General features: G+C 53.1%; 1 protein-coding gene across 2 annotated transcripts in view; it reads right to left on the bottom strand.

The window, feature by feature from the left end:
• LMO1 (LIM domain only 1) overlaps nucleotides 1-18,671 on the bottom strand; it is a 46,340-nt gene extending 27,669 nt beyond the window's left edge. Inside the window, exon 1 of one of the 2 annotated variants that reach the window (XM_009246671.2) lies at nucleotides 18,311-18,671. In XM_009246671.2, coding sequence (XP_009244946.1) covers nucleotides 18,311-18,332 — 22 coding nt within the window. In that variant the 5' untranslated portion in view covers nucleotides 18,333-18,671. Of the gene's footprint in view, nucleotides 1-13,196; nucleotides 14,495-18,310 lie in introns of those variants that run through there. The other variant, XM_002822062.4, reaches the window with a different exon arrangement.
• Between the last annotated feature and the right edge of the window lie 277 nt (nucleotides 18,672-18,948).

Here is an 18,948-nt window from a genome sequence, read left to right as displayed (position 1 = left end):
CTCCTTCACCTGTAAACTCATTCATTCATTATCCGCTCAACAAATACTTACTAAGCATCTACTAGTAGGCGCTAGCCCTTAACATCTACATTTTGATAAAAATTATACCAACACTGAGGATTTTTCATCAAGAAAGTAACTCTTAATGAGTTTCATTAAGTCAGTTTAATTCCTTGATCACTTTTCTATTCATTCATGTTAAACCATTTCTTCACCTTTCCCCATTTTTTTTTATTTTGTGGAGATTATTTTCATCAGGATCAATTATTTTTAAATTGTTAAAGGTGACTATTGGCTTATGATCAGCTTTTGGCTCACAATAGATCTCACAAATTAGAGTTTTTGCCGTTGTTGGGATTTCTTTTCTGGCAATTATTTATACCAGAAAATGTTTCCTGAGCCAAATTCTGCAGATCTAAACTTTGTCAGGAAGATTTGATTCTTCTGTCAATTTTTAGTCAATAACATACTTTACCAGGTGCAGTCTTAGTTGTTGCCAGTTTTACTTTGTGTTAATTATTTCAACCAATTTTAATTTTTTCCTAGTTTTTTTTTTAGAATACCATCTCAATAATACTAATGAGATCTTATGCTCGTATAGAAGGCATATTTTAGCAGTGATCTGATAAGCACTCTGAGGATCAAAGAATAGCATGAAAACATCCTCAGGGCACAAAGGCAGGTCAAAGCATTGAATTCTGCATTTGGGTGGAGTACCAGCTTGGAACCAGGTGCCTGAGGGAGCCCTGCCCACTGCCCACTGCTCCCCGGAGCCCTGGCCCCTGCCAAGAAGATGCCTCACAGATGGGAAACAGCTTCTGGCTCGGGGGAGAGCAGCTGCCTGGAAGAGACAGCCTCTGACTGACAGGCAAAGAGCTGGGGTGCAGCCCGAGGCCCCATGCCAGTCGGATGCAGCCTCTGCTGGGCACAGACATTTCTACTCAGAAAGTATATCAGAAACACTCAGCTGAGAAAGGAAGCAGACGCTTCTCAGTGCCTTAGTTTCCCCAACCATAAAAGGATGTAATTGACTGGGGTACTCTCAGCCCTAGGCTATGACTTCTACTCACTGGCCTCCAGGCTTTGAACCTGCTCCAGGGGTCCCCTCTGCCTCCTAATTGAGACTCTACCTGGAAACAGCAGGGGACAGGTCCTTCCACCTGGATTTGAGTGTAACAAGACCAAGTGTGGAGGGCTAAGGGCTACAGATGCTCTCACCTGGGAAACTGTGTGTCCTGACCCCAGGAGACCAGTGAAAGAGAAAGAGACCTCACTGGGAGTTCCTTTCTGCTGGCCTGGCCCTGCCACACCCATTCCCCAACAGTCACGTCTCCATATATGGCACCACAAGGTATGAAGCCAGCAGCCACCCTGGGAATGCAAATGGGGAAACCAAGACCCAGAAAGGGGAAGGGACCAGCCTAAGGACACACTGTGAGGTGATGGCAGAGCTGGGATGTGGATGCAGCAGTTCTGGCTCCCAGCCCCGTGCTCGCCAGCCTGTTTACGGGAGTGCTCCAGCCCGCAGGAGAGCCTCCTCCACCCTGCTCCCACGTGAGGAACTGCCAACACTACTTTTGCCCAGGCTGCCTCAAAAATGCCGCCTCCACCGCCCCTGTAACAGCCAGGAAAGAAGTGGGGCCCTCAATCCAACAGCAGCGGGGAGGCTGGCTCAGGAAGGAACCACCCTCACCTCCTCTGCGGGTATCATCCCTGCGGACTGAGAAGGGCCCTGGGGTGATAGACCCCACTAGGGCGGCTTTGTAGGGCCCTCCCAGCCTTGGAAAACTGACCATCTGTGAGAACAAAATCCAGCAGCCCCCAGCCCTGGTCCAGGGGTGTGTGTGTGTGTGAGAGACAGAGAGAGAGTGCATGTGTCTGCCTGTGCGGGTAGGTGTGCGTGTGGTGTGTATCGGGGAGTATAGGGGTGTGGTGTGTGTGTGGTGTGTGTGGAGGGGTATAGGGGTGTGGAGTGTCTGTGTATGTGAGAGAGTGCATGTGTCTGCCTATGTGGGTGGGTGTGCATGTGTGAATGTGTGTATGTGAGTGTATGTGTGTGTATAGGTGTGTATGGGGGTGTGTGGTGTGTGTGGTGGGTGTGTGGTAGATGTGTAGTGTGTGTGCATGTATGTGGGAGTGCGTCTTTGTGTGGGGGGGTGTGCGTGTGTGTGTGAATGTGTGTGAGTGTGTATGTGAGCATGTGTGTGTGTCCACACATATTCAGCACCATCCCTCCCACAGCTAGAGCCAAGGAGGGCCTGTGAGTGTCTTTACCGCCACCTCTCCAGGCTCATGGTAGGCGGGGCCTGGTTCTCGCCTAAACGCTTCAACATGCCAACTTGCTGGGGTATCCCAGCCAAGTGTCTTTTCCTCTCTGGACATAACCTAGTCCTCTGCAAAATGGGGCTAGTATTTGTCCTCTTAGCCTCCCAAAGGTGTTGTGAAGATGAAATGAAAGACTCCAAGACATCTGTGCCCTTCCCTGGCATGAGGTGACCCAGGAATCCTCCTGGGAATGGAGCTGGTGAGGCATTCTCTCTAGAGGCAGCTGCTATTCCAGAGGCTGGCCTCTCACGGCAGGCCACCTTCTAAGATGGTCCGCAGTGATCCTGCCTCCTGGCATTCACACCCTTGTATCGTCTGCCCCACTTCCTTGAGTATGGGCTGGACCTAGTGGCTTGCTCCCTAGGAAGGAAACACAGCAAAGGTGATGGAATGTCACATCTGTGATTCATAGACAGACTTCCTTCTTGTAAGCAGACACTGTCTTTCAATGGCTTTCAGGAAGCAGGCAGCCATGTTGGAGAGGCCCATACGGCATGGCCACCACGGCCAGCAAGGCGTGGAGGCCCTCAGTCTAGCAGCCCGTGAGGAACCGCATTCTGCCAGCCACCAAATGACTGAGCTTGAAACAACCCCACGTGAATCTTGAGATGAAACCACAGCCCCAGGTGACACCTTGATCACAGTCTGAGAGAAACCCCGGAGCAGAGAACCCAGTAAAGATTCCTGGCCCACAGCAATGAGAGAATAAGTGGGTATTGTTTCTAGCTGCTAATTTTGGAATGTGTGTTGGAATGTGTTACGCAGCTGTAGATAATTAATACACTGCCACACTGGCATATATACTCCGTAGAGAAGGGCCCTCTCCCCAGGCCATTGAGAGGGGCCCTGCAGACAGCTCTCTGCCTGACAACCTGTGTTGTTGTGAACTTCCTCCTAGAGCACAGGCCTTGATGTGGAGTGTTTCGAGGAGAGGAGCCCAGAGGACAGAGCCCTGTCTCCAGCTGCCCTACCCAGGCCCCCTGCCCTCAGCTGGGCAGACGAGGAAAGTGGGAGAAGCTGCCTCATGTCCTTAAGGAGCCACAGCCGTGGATCCTTTCCAAAGAGCAATCCTCCCAGGGCTGGGAACTCCAGGCCTGTCTGGAGCAGGGCAAGCTTTCCAAAGCACATCCACTTCCCCTGTCTCCCCTGCAGTACCCCAGGGAGGACAGGGAAATGGCACCAGTCATCTACAAGACTGTCAGAAGCTTTGCCTGTTCAAGTCTCGACAGACCTAAAAGGTAACCGTGATCATACCCATTTTACTACTTGGAGTTATTATTAGAATTTACTCATCAGAATGACTTAGCAGTAAAGGCAGGATTTGAACCCGTGTGACTCAAAGCCCATTTCCTATTTGTTTTACAAATAGGAAAACTGAGAATCAGAGAGTTTGAACATTCTGATGGCACCCACAGGTAGCCCCACACAGTCCTTCCTGGATACTGTCATCAGGATTAGGGTTTTTAAAGATCGAGGGGAGAGGACACGCAGGATGGAGCAGGACTGTAGGAGCCCAGGCCAGCGCTGCTCCCACTTGTCTAGCAAGAGTGGGTCTCCCTCCTGCTCTCTATCAAGTCATCGTGCCAACCAGCAAAGTTGAATTATTAAAACTCCTTTCTGGGGTACCCCATGAATTTTTCCCCGCTGAGACTCAGAGAAGAGGGGCAGCCACTCCCGCCACACAATATTAAAATGTCAGGAGTTTAAGGCCTGCGTTGGTTGGGTCATAAGTTATCAGCACCCAGTGAGGGCCGACAGAATGCCTCCTTAAATTATTAAGCAGAAAGCGTCAGACTGTAATATTTTGCTAAACCAAAGTACAGACACAGACAAAGATGTCATTTCAATATTTGAAACCAGCAAGTTTAATTTAAAATAAGAGCAAACCAATAAGCTCAGAACATAGCGGCGTATGAGAGGAAAATTATACTGTGAGAGGAAAAAAAAGTGGAAGGACTTAAGAAATTTATAAAAGTAATCTCCAAGTGGAAATTAGAAATCAAGGCCTAGAAACAGAATAACACAAAAGAAATATTACTGTCCACTTTCTAAATCAATATAACACTGCTCCACGCCGGAATTACCATGGTAACTCAAGTAAAAAGAATCAAGCAATTCTTATTATTTCAAAATAAAATCACAGCCTGAAGCCTGGGTTTTATTACAACCACTGATAGATCGCTGGCTTGTATTTATCTGAAATATTGCTTTTCAATCAGCTGGTTTATGAATGTACACAGGCCTCTCACCAGCCCACTTACCACCCCATTTTGAGGCTAGGGGCCAACCAATGAATTGATTCTCACCTGGCTGCATCTGCATATATGCTCAGGCCTAAGTCAGCTCTGGGAACACAGAGCATCACATCCTTTCAAGCTGTCTAGTGGCTTTGCAGGACAGAGAGGAAAACCTGAAAGAGGCAACAGGGACTGACCTCATTATGGTCCCTCCCCACCAAGGCTGGCCCCGGGAGGAATGGAGCTGGGCTCCCATGGCAGCCGCCCTCAAACTGCCCACAGCAACCTTCCTCCCACCCCAAGTCATCTTCTCACAGATTCATCACCCTTCCTTGAACTCTGAGTGTCTTTCTCTCCATCCCCATGTCTGACAGCTGGAAAAGAGAGCAGACAGAGCACAGAGAGTGAGCGCACTGACTCTGCAGTCAGCCTGCTTGAGTTCACAGCCCAGCTCTGGCATTCTTGAGCTGTAGGAACTGGAACCAATTACTCAGTCTCTTTGTACAATAATTTTCTCATCTGTAAAATGAGGGTAATAGTAGCTTCTTCCTAAGGTTCTTATGGGTATTAAATGAGATTATACATGGAAGATGCTTGGTGGACTGATTACAAAATGGCCCCAATTCTCTACCCTTCCCCATAGCCACACCATTTGTTATATGACTTTTCACCTCCTACCTTCAAGAGCAGAATCTGCTTCTCCACCCTTTGAACTTGGGCTGGCCTTATGATTTATTTTGGCCAATAGAATGGAGCAGAAGTGACAAGATCCCAGTGCCAAACCTTGGCCTCAAGAAGCCTTGTGTAGGCCAGGTGCGGTGGTGCGCAATGGCACACGCTTGTAATCCCAGCACTTTGGGAGGCTGAGGCAGGTGGATCACTTGATCCCAGGAGTTCAAGACCAGTCTGGGCAACATAGTGAAATCTCATCTCTACAAAAAATATGAAAATTAGCTAGGCATGGTGATATGGACCTATAGTCTCAGCTTGGGAGACTGAAGAGGGAGGATCACTTGAGCCCAAGAGGTCAAGGCTGCAGGAAGCTGTGATTGTGCCACTGCACTCCAGGGCAACAGAGTGAGACTATCTCAAAAAAGAGAAGCCTTTTGTGCTTCCACACCTTCCAGACCGGTCTCTGCCATAAGAACAAGTCGGACAAGCCTTCTGGCTAATGAGGACCATGCAGTCTTGTCACGCCCAGCATCCAACTGATCAGCCATCTTCCATCCTCCAGATGTGAGTGAGCCCAGCTGAGACCAGAAAAACTGCTCAGCCAAGCCCTGCTTAAATCACTGACCCACAGATTTTTGAGTTAAATAAATGCTTATTGTGTTAAGGCTCTACATTTTAGGGTAACTGATTATGCAGCAATAACTAATTGATACATACAGATAGCACAATGCCGCACTTTTAAGTACGGGCTCAGTGTAATGATTGCTATTGTGTTTTATGACTCCTAAAGACTGAGAGGCCAAAGCCAAAAGATGATACTGTAACTGTACAGAGAGCAATGTCAATTCATATAAGCATGAACCTTTCTGGTTTATCAAGTGTGTGCTTGGACATAAAGTGCCAGTTAGGTGTTTCACCCTTCGTAGGGATGAGAAAACTGAGGCCCAGTGCATTGAAGTCACATAGCAGTCAGCTGGGACAAAACCCAGGTTTTCTGAATCATGCTAGTGGACTACACCTGAAGACAGGAGGCCACTCAAGAAAGCCCATTTGACCTCCAGGGGAAGGGAAAGGAGGGAGGAGCTAGTGACCTGAGCCCATAGGCCTTCACACTGGGCAGCTGCCCCTGCAACCTGGACCAGTCTGCTCACTCCTCTCACACCACCTGCTTTTAATTTGCCCCCAGTTGTGTCAGCTACTGTGAACTCCTGCCTTAGACAGAACACAAAACGAACACACTCCCACCAGTAGTAAACAAGCTTGTTGCTAGGTTTGGTGGATGTGTCTCTGAGCATGGCCTGGAATGGTCTGGGAGAAGCCTCAGCCAACTAAAGGAGAAAGGGCATGCCAGGCAAGGAGGACATAGGAACAAGGGAATAGAGGCAAATGCTGAGTCTTCATGGAACCCAAAACCAGAGTAGACATACTAAACCTGCATAGTTTAGTGTGATGGTCAAAGCAGCAGTAGGCCTCAGGCAGGATGCCAGGGTAGCAGAGGTTGGGTCAGACTGGTTGTAATGAGCACCAGAAGAAAGATAGCAGGTGAGATGAGAATGGTGGTAGCAGAGGAGAAAAGGGTAGGTCCAGAGGCCCAGATGAATGCAATCCAGTGGCGTGCTGATACATGCTTAACGACCAAGTCTTTGGGAAAACGCCCTGATTTGTAGTGTTTGCCAATGTCCATGGTACAAATACCCATTGTGGCTGATTTCAAGCTACCACTGCAGTGTCTCTGAACTCAGAGTTGGGAACAGATGCACAGAATCTCTTGCAAGCCAGGACAAGTTGACTCCACTGGTGTAGTCCAATCCCAAATATGGGCCTGCCAGGAAAACTCACTCTAGCAGCACCACAAAGAGCTAAGCCTGGAAATGGGAGGACACCTTGCATGTCTCAGTGTCCTTCAACTCCAGACAGGACAGGGAAGCAAGATGGGATACATGCCATAGGAACCTCTGGGGCTTCTCCACTTCCGAAGGCCCAGGACAGGTGAGTGTCCCTCAGCACCTTTCACCTTACATTTGAGGATAGAACTGCATCTTTTGGGCTGTCAGTAGGCTGGCAAGGGCATAACTGGGACACCCAAGCACGTGGTCCGTGGTCCCAGTCCAGCTGATGTTTGCTGTAATCAGAGTTTTCTACCACCCAGCCTCATCACGCCTCAGGGATAGGGTAGAAGGCATGGCAAAAAGATGCTGATGCTCTAGGCTCCAATTCCCCATGGAACCCTAGGCAGCCCTTTTGCCCTGTTTAAACCTCAACCTTCCCCCTATAAATGGACGAACTTGCAAAGAATGGTCTTAGAGACCTCTTCCCAAGGTGCCACCTGTCTTGGTGATCTGGACGTGGGCAAGTAGTGAGGTCAGCCTGCCTCCCAGGCAGCAATGATTAAGGGCCATGATAAATAAACCGGCAGAGTGAGGGTGCAGACCCAGTGCTTGCCAGCAAACAAAGCACTGGACTGGACACAGAGTTATTTCAGATCATACTGTAACTGAGCATGGAGCAATGTTGCTCCACACAGCCATGAGGCTTTCTGGCTTATCAAATGTGTACATGGACAATATCTCACTTAATCCTGAGTACAATCCTGCCAATTAGGTATGGCTGTTCTCACTGTAGAGATGAGAAGGTAGAGAGGCAAAGGTTTGGAAGCAAAGCAACCTCTACACTGGGTGGACATGGAACATAAAATCACAGTGGACATATTGGACCTACATAGCTTAGTGCAATGATAGAGGTGGCAATAAGTCAAACAGTACCTGGCACACTGGGACACCTCTACCTTCTCTGCCCTAACATCTTCCAGTCTTCTCAATGTCCCTGATCAGGGCTTTCTGGGAGGCCCTCTGGACCCTGGAGATGGATCCAACAACAGCCTTGGCCTCCCTGCTATATGGGGGCACAGCTCTGGAGGGAGCTCCTAACTCCCTGGGCCTGCATCTGCTCTAGACCCCAACATGGCTCAAGGCACTCGCCCCCAGCCTTCCCTAGCTGCACCATCACAGCTCTGTCTTCTGTTCAGACAGCCCAGCCCGTCTAGCCATGGCCACTTCCCAACTCTGGCAGCTTCGCCCTGGGCCATGGCTGAACCTCATGTTTCCTTTGCCCATGACCACAGGGAGTCAACTGCCGGTGCTCACTGGCAATCATCCATCTGTTCCAAGGGTGAGAGACCAAAATAGACCTCCTCTTGGTCCTGCCCACAAGTAGGGCCTGCTGTGAAGTTCCTTAAATGGAAGCTCATGGGGCAGCTGCCTGGTCTGACTCTGAGACACAGGGTGACACAGGGTGGGGGTAAGGAATCAATTACTCGGGAGGGATGAGAGGCGGGTCCCAGCTCTAGGGAAACATACATTTTCATGTGCTAAAGGCATCTTTGAGGGACATGTTCAGAAACGGACAGCAAGAGAAAAAGGCAGTTCCCACAGCCACAGAGGCCAAGTGAGTGGTCATGCCAGCACTGAGCCCCGGCATCCAAAGGGTGAAGCTTTTAGGCGAGCAGTGGCCAGTGATCTCAGCTTCCCCCAGTCCTAATGCTCCTGAAAGGCCCTCTCCTGCTCCCTGTAATTGGGCATCAGTAGTTAATGCAGTATTGACTGCATTACACGCTCCCGTGCCTCCCCTCGCTAATGCCAATTGCATCACCTTGTACAGTCACAGGCTTGCTTAGCCAATAGCCGTTAAAAGCAATCCAAATCATGAATCATATGGGAAACTTTTAGCAAGACACCACCATCCAAGGAGACAATTTACAGTTGAGTTAATCTGGGTACATTAGCGAGACATGGATTCCGGACGACAGACCAATTTATGTTGTTTCCCTGTCCCCCCTTAGTGGGGCTCTGTGTGAGCAAATGAATGGAAGAGCAGGGAACAGAGAGAAGCACCTGCTTCTTCACCCAAGGCTCAGGGGTGTGTGTGTGTGTGTGTGTGTGTGTGTGTGTGTGTGTGTGAGGGGGTTACCCATCTTTACAGACACTCTGCCTGGCTAAGTTTGGGCAGGAAGGGGAAGCGGCTGTATGTGCAGCTCAGGATGTGATGCCTCATTCCCAGCAGAAAGGAGGGCTGCCACTGGGGCTGGTTATGGTAGATGCAGATGGTAACCCTCCCGCTCCCCTGCTTCTAGGCACTGGGTAAGTACACAATTTGGTCCCCACCCTGCCAGACTCACAAGGCCTTTACCAGGCCTCAGCAGGCAGCAGTGTCCACTTGGCTCTGCCTTCCTGCTGATGGGCTGGGGTCTCTGGCATGGAACAGCATCAGGGCCTGCCTCCTTCTCCAGGATTGGGACGGTCCTGAGTACACTCTGCCAGGAGAGGCCTCTGGGACTCTCTGTGGTCTAGAACATGAGGGTCTATCCTAGGAAATCCTACTGGTGGCCCAGCAAGGGCTGGTTCGTACCCAAGCATAGCCATGCACCGGCTCTGGTGGATTAACTGAGTCAGCTGTGGAATTTGTGCTCCTAGCAGTCATTAACAATTGAAGACTCCGCTGTCTGGTCCTCCTCAGTCCAGCTTCACTCTCTTGGGCATTTTTACTTATTAAAAATGCTCTAGGAATCATGTCTGGTGTTTAGTTCCATAACCTGCCTGCTGCTTCCTGTGGTTGCCCCCGCCTTCCTGCTGGGCCTTTGCAAAGGCCGTTTATACCCAGCCCTGCCCTTCTCCTGTGAGCACCTGAGAACATCCCAGCATCCCCAGCTGGATGCCCCAGCATCCTCTCCTGCCCAGTCCCCCACAGACCAAAGCTCTCACTGTTCTTGGGCCCTCTCAGATTCTCTGCTCTCTGCTCCTACTCAAAGGCCTCTTCTCGAACAGCCCAGGGGCTCATTTGACTTGGGTAGCATTCAGAGCTGTAGCTCTCTTTGCTCCCCTGGGACTTTAACCCTCCCAAAAAGCCCACTGCCTGGTGCCAGCCCAAGCCGCAGGTGCCAGGGGAAGAAGGGCTGTTTCTCCTGGAAAGTTGGAGCTCAGCTCCCTTTCGCTGACAGGCAAACCCAGCAGCATTTAGAAAGCCCGGACCCTGAGTTCCAGTAAAGTGGAGATGGCTAGGCCAAGAGCAAGCATCCAAATGAAAGCAATTAATCTTAAAACCCGAAGTTTAACCGTTTGCAAAACAGATCTTTCCATCTCTGTGGTGACCCTTCACTGCTCGACCTAATGGATTACTTTATTAATAATGCACTGTGCTTAAAAGCAAAAAAAATTTTTTTTTTCTGACGATTCAATACTTCAGAAAGTCTCTTAAACCCGTTGCTACGGCAAAACGATTGATATTTTATTATCTTTCAGAAGTGCAACATGAAAGCCCTGCAGCCCAGCAGAGCGGGCGCTTTGGTCCTCGGCAGCTGGCAGACCCGACTTCAACCAGAGGAGCCCCAGCCTCTCCCGACAAGATGCTGTCAGGTGGAGAAAAGGCGTTGGGGGTGGTTAATAGCAGCCCTGAGTCCCTGCTGCAGCCAGACAAAAGGTGCCGTATGCAGGGAACGCACCCTTTGGGGGACCCGGAGGGTGGGGGAATGCTGCCACCCAGTTCAGATAGCTACCTGCTGAGAGGGCAGAAGTGTTCAGGAAGAAGTTAGGTGGTTGGTTTGGAGGAGCAGATGAGTGGATCCAGAACCTTTCTCCCTCCCCCAATTGAAGATGCCATCTTCAAGGTTTCCTGGAACTAGTGGAGGCCAGACTCCTCCTTAATGGGGAGTGGAGTGCAGATGCATGAGCAGAAAGGTTGCTTTTGAAAGACAGCTATAGGCTGGGTAGGACAAGAATAGGTGGCTGCTTAGGACCCCAGTGGCTGTGCTTGTGCTGTAATGGACCCCAGAGCCCAGCAGCTCCATGGTAGTGGGCACCATATTGTTTAGACTGGACAGGCTGGGGATGGAGGGACATCTGGAGCTCTCTTCCACAGATCTAGCAGAAACCAGAAGAAACATCTGCCCAGGGTGCTTGAGGTACACTGCAATTTGGAGGCAGGGAGCTGGCTAAAATGACTTCGAGAAACCCATTCCCACTCAAGGCTCATCTGAAACTCTTTGTATTATCTCAGAGCCAGAGGCATCATGTGGTGCCTGGGCAAAGCAAGATCCTGGGTGCAGGTAAGGGGTGTCATCTTGTTGGCATGAGACCAATCTCCCCAGCCTGAGGCCTCCCATGTACAGAGCCCGAGTCTTCTGGATTCCTGGCTTGGGCCTGGGGAGCCAAGTATGCCAAATAACCTCTGCTAAAGATGAACCTTGCATGCTCCCCATAGTTACAGTATCCTCAGGTACCAAGGAAGTACCCTCTCCCCTGGCTTCTCCAAGCCCTTCATTTTTACCAAGAGGGACGGTGAACACCGGGAGTTCGTGATGAAAGGCACTAAATCAAGGTCTCCTCCCTCCCTGTCTGGCCTGACTCCAGACCCCTTCTTCTCCTTTTCATTCTATATGAAGTTCTCCGATGGCCTATGTGGGGCTCCAGGGAAGGGGTCTGTGATTAGACAAGACATATTGAAGATGATGTCCCACCCCAGCTAGCCCAGAAGCACTGAGGTTGCCCCCATCCTCCCTCTTCCTACACACATACAGAGAGCCACAGGGCCTCCTAGATGCCACCCCCAAGCCAGATACTTCAAATTCCCCCTCCCTGCTGGATGTCTCAGAAGGCGGTAGCAGCCTGGGGGCATCGGCACCTGGCAGCAGCAATGCGAACATCCTGTGTGACCCTGACCAAGTCACTTAGCTTTGCATTTTCACCAACTGGCCACATCAATAACAATGCTGCCCCAGGGACAGAGGGCTCGGGCCCAGCAGAGACTCCTGAGTGGAAGGGCAGAGGATGGCCACTACAGTCACTTTAAGAAGATTCCCGCTGACTCAAAGCAAATGTACCCTTTCGGTACCTCACCAATGGCAGAACGCCGGCGGCAGCGTGGGCACCAAAGTCACCTACAAATGCCCCTACAACACCAACACACAGGCCTCACCTACAGGGCAGGAGGTCCTGGGACAGCCAAGGTACTGCCTCTCTCCTGACGCTGGGGACTCATCTTAGGGCACCCACTTGGCTTTCCCCCCAAGGGGGCTGGGATCCCCAGCCTTCTAGGACACTTAACTGCAGGGCACTCCCTGCCAGTAAGGCTTTGGGGTCTATGGGACCACCTGCTAGTGGCTTCCAGCAGCCATGGGCTTCTCTGTTCCGACCTTTCCCGTGCCCTGCAGTTTTCTAGGGCGCACTGAGGCTCGACCACGGAATGTCGGTGCCACTCTCGCAGGCCGCTCCCGCACGAGTGCTACTGGCCGGCGGCGGGACACTTTCTTCCTCTGGGCCAAACTCCCGCCTCCGCGCTCAGAGAGACAGGGAGCTAGCGGGCCAGCACAAGAGCGGCTCTCTTTCTCACCGAGTCACGCTCATGGAGATGTTCCCCGGAGGGTCCAACCCGCCTTCCCCTCGCCTGCAGGTCACCCTGGCGCTCGCGCCGTCCTCCCGCGCTCCCGCTTGCCCCGAGCTCTGGAGCCCGATTCTCCCCGAAGCCGCTGATTTCCTCGGCGCTCAGCGCCTCTCGGGTTACGCGGCGGCTGGCGCGAGGGTGATGGCTGCGGTGAGAGCAGCAGCCGCAGAGACGAAATGCTCAAAGCGAACCTTCGCGGCACGGAGATCGCAGGGGAGCCGGAGCCTCCGCGCGGCCCCGCGGCGCAGCACACGGCCCGTGCACAGCTCCTCGGCTCACGGCCGGGACCCGGGGGGCGTGCGGCCCGGGGCGGGTGCAACCCGGGGCTCGCCCACCTCCTCCCCCGGCAAGTTCCGCCCGGCTGTTCCCCGGTGCTTCCCCCCGCCCCAGCCCCGGCCCCAAGCGCGCCGCCCGCCCCGCAATCCCCGCACAGCCCAGCAGGTGTGCGCCTGTGTCCCCGCGTGTGTGTGCCTGCGCGCCGCTGCGGGGCGCGAGGGGGTGAGGGGCGTCGAGACCCCGGCCGCCACCTACCGTCCTCCTTGTCCAGCACCATCATCTCGGGCGCTCCGTGTCCAGCCGCAGCTAGGCTCGGCCGGGAGAAGGGCGCCGACTCGGGGCGCGCTTTGGCGGGGCGGCCGGTCCTCGGGCAGCTAGCGGGCTCTAATTACCCGCTTGTCCGGCTCTTAACCTAGATTGCACTCAGCTAGAATTACATTCAGGAGTGAAGCACTTCGCAGATACGAAAGCAGTCTCACCTACTTTTGTGCCTCAGAATTGCAAGGAACTACGAACTGCAATTTAGAGAGAGAGGGAGAGGGAGAGAGAAGGGGGAAAAGAGAATCAGAGCCGTTTCTTTGATTCTCACCTTCTAAATGGCTCAATTTGCCCAATATAATCTGTCTTAATGTAATTGCATTTGATAGCTCATAACCCTGTCTCTGGCAACGACACAGCTTTCAGCCTCATAAAGTGTTTTCCCCTCGGATTTAATCTGAATCTCAATCTAAAATTATATTCAAAGAGATGGGGGAATATCGCGGCCGTCTCCCGCTGCCTTTCTCCCTCAATGTATGAGGTTTGCACTCCTGCTACTGAATAAATGCACACATTTCCTGAGGCCCCCTCCCTCCCGGGTTAATGGGGAGTGGAGACGCACGGCTGCCCGGCTCCGCAGCGCCACCTGGAGGCCTCTAGGTCCTAGCTCGGTGAGCGTCTCTGCTCCGATCTCAGGGTCGTGGTCTTCAATGATTGTCTGGAGGACGCACCCCATCTGTTACTCCCAGGCCCTCAGCCTTGATTTTTGTCTCTTCTTCAGAGCAATATTTCTCTGATCACATCCTTTTCCTTCCTACCAGCTCTGCCCGGGGTTTCTTGTTGCTTCCCGGATTGTTTGGCAAAGTTAACCCTCTTCAGGGCACAAACGATCCTACCCTGAGTCTTACAGCACTACTCCTGACCCCAGCAGCACCCCCAACAGCATCCTGACTCCATGGAGTGGGACAGCTTATTTCAACTTCTCTCGAAGCAAGCCCAGGCATGGCCTTGAAAGCTTTTCTCATTCTACAAATATTTACTGAGCATATATTATGTGCCAAGCACAGTTCTAAGGCACTGTACTGGGGATACAGCACTAAACAAAACAAAGATTCCTGCTGCTATTATGGAGTTGACGATTCTTGCTCTGTAACTCATAAGGCAGGAAAAGAGACAGTGCCCATCTCTTCTCCTGGACCCTGCTTCTCCCCAGAATCCTGGGGCTGATGTTCTGGCTGCCTGCCCTAGTAAGGCCACCTACCCACCTACTTTTTTTCCTCTCTTTCTTTCTTCTTTCTTTCTTTCTTTCTTCTTTTTTTTTTTTTTTTTTTTTTTTTACGTTGGAGTCTTGCTCTGTTGCCCAGGCTGGAGTGCAGTGGTGTGATCTCGGCTCACTGCAACCTCCACCTCCCAGGTTCCAGTGATTCTTCTGCCTCAGCCTTCCGAGTAGCTGGGATTACAGGCACACACCACCACGCCCAGCTAATTTTTGTATCTTTTAGTAGAGACGGGGTTTCACCATATTGGCCAGGCTGGTCTCGAACTCCTGACCTCATGATCCACCCACCTCAGCCTCCCACAGTGCTGGGATTACAGGCGTGAGCCACTGCGCCTGGCCGGAAGGCCACCTACTTTTAAATCCCAAGTCTTTTTTCTTTGCCTAGACAGTACAGAGTTCCAGGGTGGGATACAAATAATGATTTTTCTTCAGCCCAAGGAGGGCTCCAGACAGATGTGTTGGAGGCTTGGTCCTGGCAATCACTTCTGAGGACTTGACCCAGGGAAAGAGAAAGGGGCTGAAGGGCCACCAGTTGGGATTCCATCTCATCTCTGCCAATTACCAACAGTGGACCTTAGCAAGTTTCTTTCTCTATCTGGGCCTCAGTTTCCTTGGTTGTGAAGTGGGAGACCTACTCTTCCTGTATCTATGGTTGCTGTGGGGGTCAGATGAGCTAATGCATGTTAATGTGCTTTGTAAACTGTGGCACTCCAGACAATGCAGGGGGATAGGGGGAGATTATCTGGTTTGAAGGAGACCTGGAGGCTAGGTCTTACCCCTTAAACCCTGGGAGGCCCCAATGCTTGACAGGGGTGGGGAGCAGGGGGCTGCAGCCATATTCCTTTCTGCTAGGCAGGGAAGTCAGGCTTTGAGAAAACAGAAAAGCGCTGCTTCTAATGAGATGCCTCATCTGCAGCTCAGAGGGTTTCACTTTCCCCTTCATCTTGAATACTTAATCCTAATAGTCCTTGAGTATATTTGATGTTAAATATATCATTTTGCTCAGACTCACCAGCCTCAGGACTGCAAGCTTGATCTCTCCCCTGCCACTGCCGCCAGACCCATGCCCTCAGGGTCTGAGGGAGGCTTTGGCACCGGTGCCACCGGCATATTTGGTGCAGCCCCTCACACCCACCAGAGCTGGGGGCTAGACAGTGTAGCAAGCACAGGGCCTGACAGGCTGGCAAGGGGCAGCTTCTTGCCGTAGAAACCTCTGTGCTACTGGAGGCATTCACTCCATCAGGGCTGCATGCAGCCTTACTACTGACCTCCAGGGGCAGATTCTCCTCACTTTCAGGGGCTGGCCCTGACCCACAAACCAGGACTGGGCTAGCTGTGGTGACTCTTCCACTCTCTTGTCCACGAGTTTGTCTGAATACCAGCTCACCTCAGCCTCCAAGGTACCTAATTGGCAGCCACATGACTGGCATCCCTTTGGGGAGTCAGGGCCCTGTGCCCCAAACCCAGGGACTGGAGCAGGCCTGGGGTGCTGAGCAATGGGCTGAAGAAGCAGGTAGGGCATGCCAGCAGGGGACTGGTGCTGTGTGTGCCCACAGGTGGCTCTTTCTGCACCCCCAGTTGTGAGCATGGTGCTCCCAAACTGATCTGGAGAGGAACCTTCACAGCAAGTCTTGGAGGATTTGGGTGGCTTGAGCTTCCAGCCAGGAAGGGGCTTGCTGGGTTGACAGAGGCAGATAGGAACATCACTCATCCCATCTGATGGCCTCTCTCCACCCAATGCACAAGCAAGTAACTCCTACACCCATACTCGCCCCACCCCCATGCTCACCCCACCCAAGCTGCTTCTAGGTCCAGGGACACGCCCACAGCACCAGAGTGGAATCCTCAGATCCCCTGGGGCTGGGGGAGGTAGTTTTCACCCAACACATTCCACAGGTGATGAGCATGTACTCTCACTTCGACAAGCCAAGAGTGCTCCAAAATGCCCTTGAAATGCCTCTGGGAATGGCAGGGAGAGGACAGCTATCAATCCCCAAGGTTAGTTTGAGGAGAAAGTGGGTGCTACTGGCTGTCTTACAAATATCTGGGCAGGTCCCAGCAATTTGCCCCTCCACCTGGCAGGAAAGTCCTGAGGAAGAGTTCCTGCATTAGGAGTGGGGGTGGGAGATAGTGGGACCCAGGGCCTGAGGGCCCAGGCAGACTAGATATTACAGAACTCTTTGGTGGGGACTGTCAGATGTGCCTCAGCCAGAGGGCCTGCTCCCAACACAATGCAGCTGCCTCCAAGATGGAGTTACAAGCTAGCCACACAGGTGATGCTCAGAGAGGTATTGGGGTGATGAGGACCCCTTCTCTGTGGCCACCACAGTTGACAGGACAGAGTAAACCTACAGACTTCGCAGTGCAATCAGGATGCCTGCTGGCCATGTTCAGATGCCCTTCCCTTCCCCCTACTTACACAAAAGCAGCCAACGCACAGGAATTTGCAACCCGCTGGAGTGAAGAAGTGCACAGTCGGCAAACTTTTCCTCTTTTGGTTTCTGGAGAGCCTGGACAGGCCTTCTTGCAAGCTGCAGTTACAGATTGTTAGGCCTTGTGGAGGCCTAAGCCAAATCTGCACCATAGCAAAGAAATCTCCCCTACCCCTGCACCACAGCCCTGAGAAGGTTTTGGGTGTGCACTGACCAACTGTCCAAGTTTGCCTTGTGACTCAAGGGTTTCCTAGGATACAGGATGTTCAGTACTAAAATTGAGATCGTCCTGAGCAAACAAGGACAGTTGATCACTATAGTGAGTGGTGGTAGGATGGGTCAAGGAACCAGCTGGGCCAGAGAGGAAGGCCAGGCAGCCAGACCCTTTCCCTGCAGCCCAGAAGTTGCCTCTCAACCCCAAACCTTCCAGCCTCCTGCCCCAGCACTTCATCCTTCAGGCACTAAGGGATTGTCCCACCCTCGGCAGATGGTCTCTGGGTCAGTCAGAGCTGTGAGTTCTTCCAAGAGACTGGCAGTGGAAAGGGTAGGAGTTGGACCAGGGATGGATGGAAATTTTGTGAGGTCCAAAGCTTACTGTAGTTTGGGCGTGGGGCTCTTTAAGAAAAGGACTACAAGACTACTAATACCAAATTACCACCAAGGACCTGGCAGCTGAAGGAACCTGAAGGACCCTAAACTTCATTAGCTTCAAGGTAAAACAGCCTCTAGTTGGACCTGATATTTTGGACTAGGTGGCCCACCCACCTACCCCAGCCAGCCTGGCACCTCCCAACATGCCAGGCTGGGTGAACTGATGGCAGTTCCTTCCTCAGCCCTGCCAGGGGCGGAGGCAGTGTCACCCATCCCGCAGCTACGGAGTGCCAGACCGCAGAGACAGTGCTGGTTTGACGGCACCCTCAGCCCTGCACCTGCAGGATCTGTGGGCACCCCCACCACCCCGCGGGGGTCCGTTCCGCAGTAGGGTGCGGAAGGGGATCGTGCAGACACCCAGAGAGGCTGGGAGACTGGCTGGCAGTGGGCACTGCCGGGAAGCCCGTGATGCGGGTCGCAGAGGCGCTCCGGATGCCCGCAAGGCGGCAAGAGTCCGTGAGAAAGTTCTCGGCCGGAGCGCGCAGGGCTGGCGGCCTCGTTGGGACCGGGAGACTTCCTAATCCCGCCACCGAAGCCCGGGCGCTGAGCCTGGCTGGCACCGCGGACCCCGGCACCGGCGCACACATCAGCCGCCGCGCTTCCGGGAAGCCACCCATCAGCCGGAGGCGGCCCGCGGGTGCTGAGGGCGCTGCCGCCGCTAGCGGGTGGACTCCGCAGGGCCAGCGCCGCAGTCTCCGCCCCACGTCCCGCGTGCCCCCGGGCACCGGCACCGCGCGCCGGGCACCTACCGTCCTCCTGGTCCAACACCATGGTCCCGGCGGCTCCAGCCGGACTAGCGCCGAGGATACGGAGGGGCGCGTGGCTCCGACTCCCGCCGCCGGCCGCCTGCGCTGCTCCCGCCGGCCCCGCGCGGGCGCCGAGTCCGGAGAGCCGCGACCGCCGACGGGGGCGGACGGACCGGGGTCCGGAGCGCAGCCCCGCGGGCAGGGAGCGCAGGAGGAGGGACTGGGGGGCGGGCGCGGGGGCGAGACGGCCAGGCCGGGATCGCGGGAGCCTCGCGAGCAGCAGCTGCCCGGGCCGGGCCGCAGCCAGAGCTTGAGCTGCGCTCGCGTCCTTCCTCCGTGCCGGCCGCGCTCGCCTCAGCAGAGTGAAGGCTGCATTTCCCAGGGCCCCTCAGATTCCCCTGTTAATTAAATCAATTCATTATGCTCAGATCTGATTAGCGGCCCTTCCCCCCCTTTGAATCAATTATTCAATACACAAACATAATTGCTTGGGCCAGAGGTGCCCGCCATTAGCTTATTTAACTCCAAGGACACTAATTACCCGCAGGGCACGGGAACTTTTCTCATTAATTCTGACAAAACACAAAAGCACAGCCAGAGTGTGTGCGTGTGAGGGGCTGTGTGTGTGTGTGTGTGTGTGT

The sequence above is a fragment of the Pongo abelii genome, chromosome 9 (assembly GCF_028885655.2).
Source record: "Pongo abelii isolate AG06213 chromosome 9, NHGRI_mPonAbe1-v2.0_pri, whole genome shotgun sequence".
Classification (NCBI taxonomy): Eukaryota; Metazoa; Chordata; class Mammalia; order Primates; family Hominidae; genus Pongo; species Pongo abelii.
Note: the sequence above shows the minus strand (reverse complement) of the source record. Positions and strands in the feature narration are given on the sequence as shown.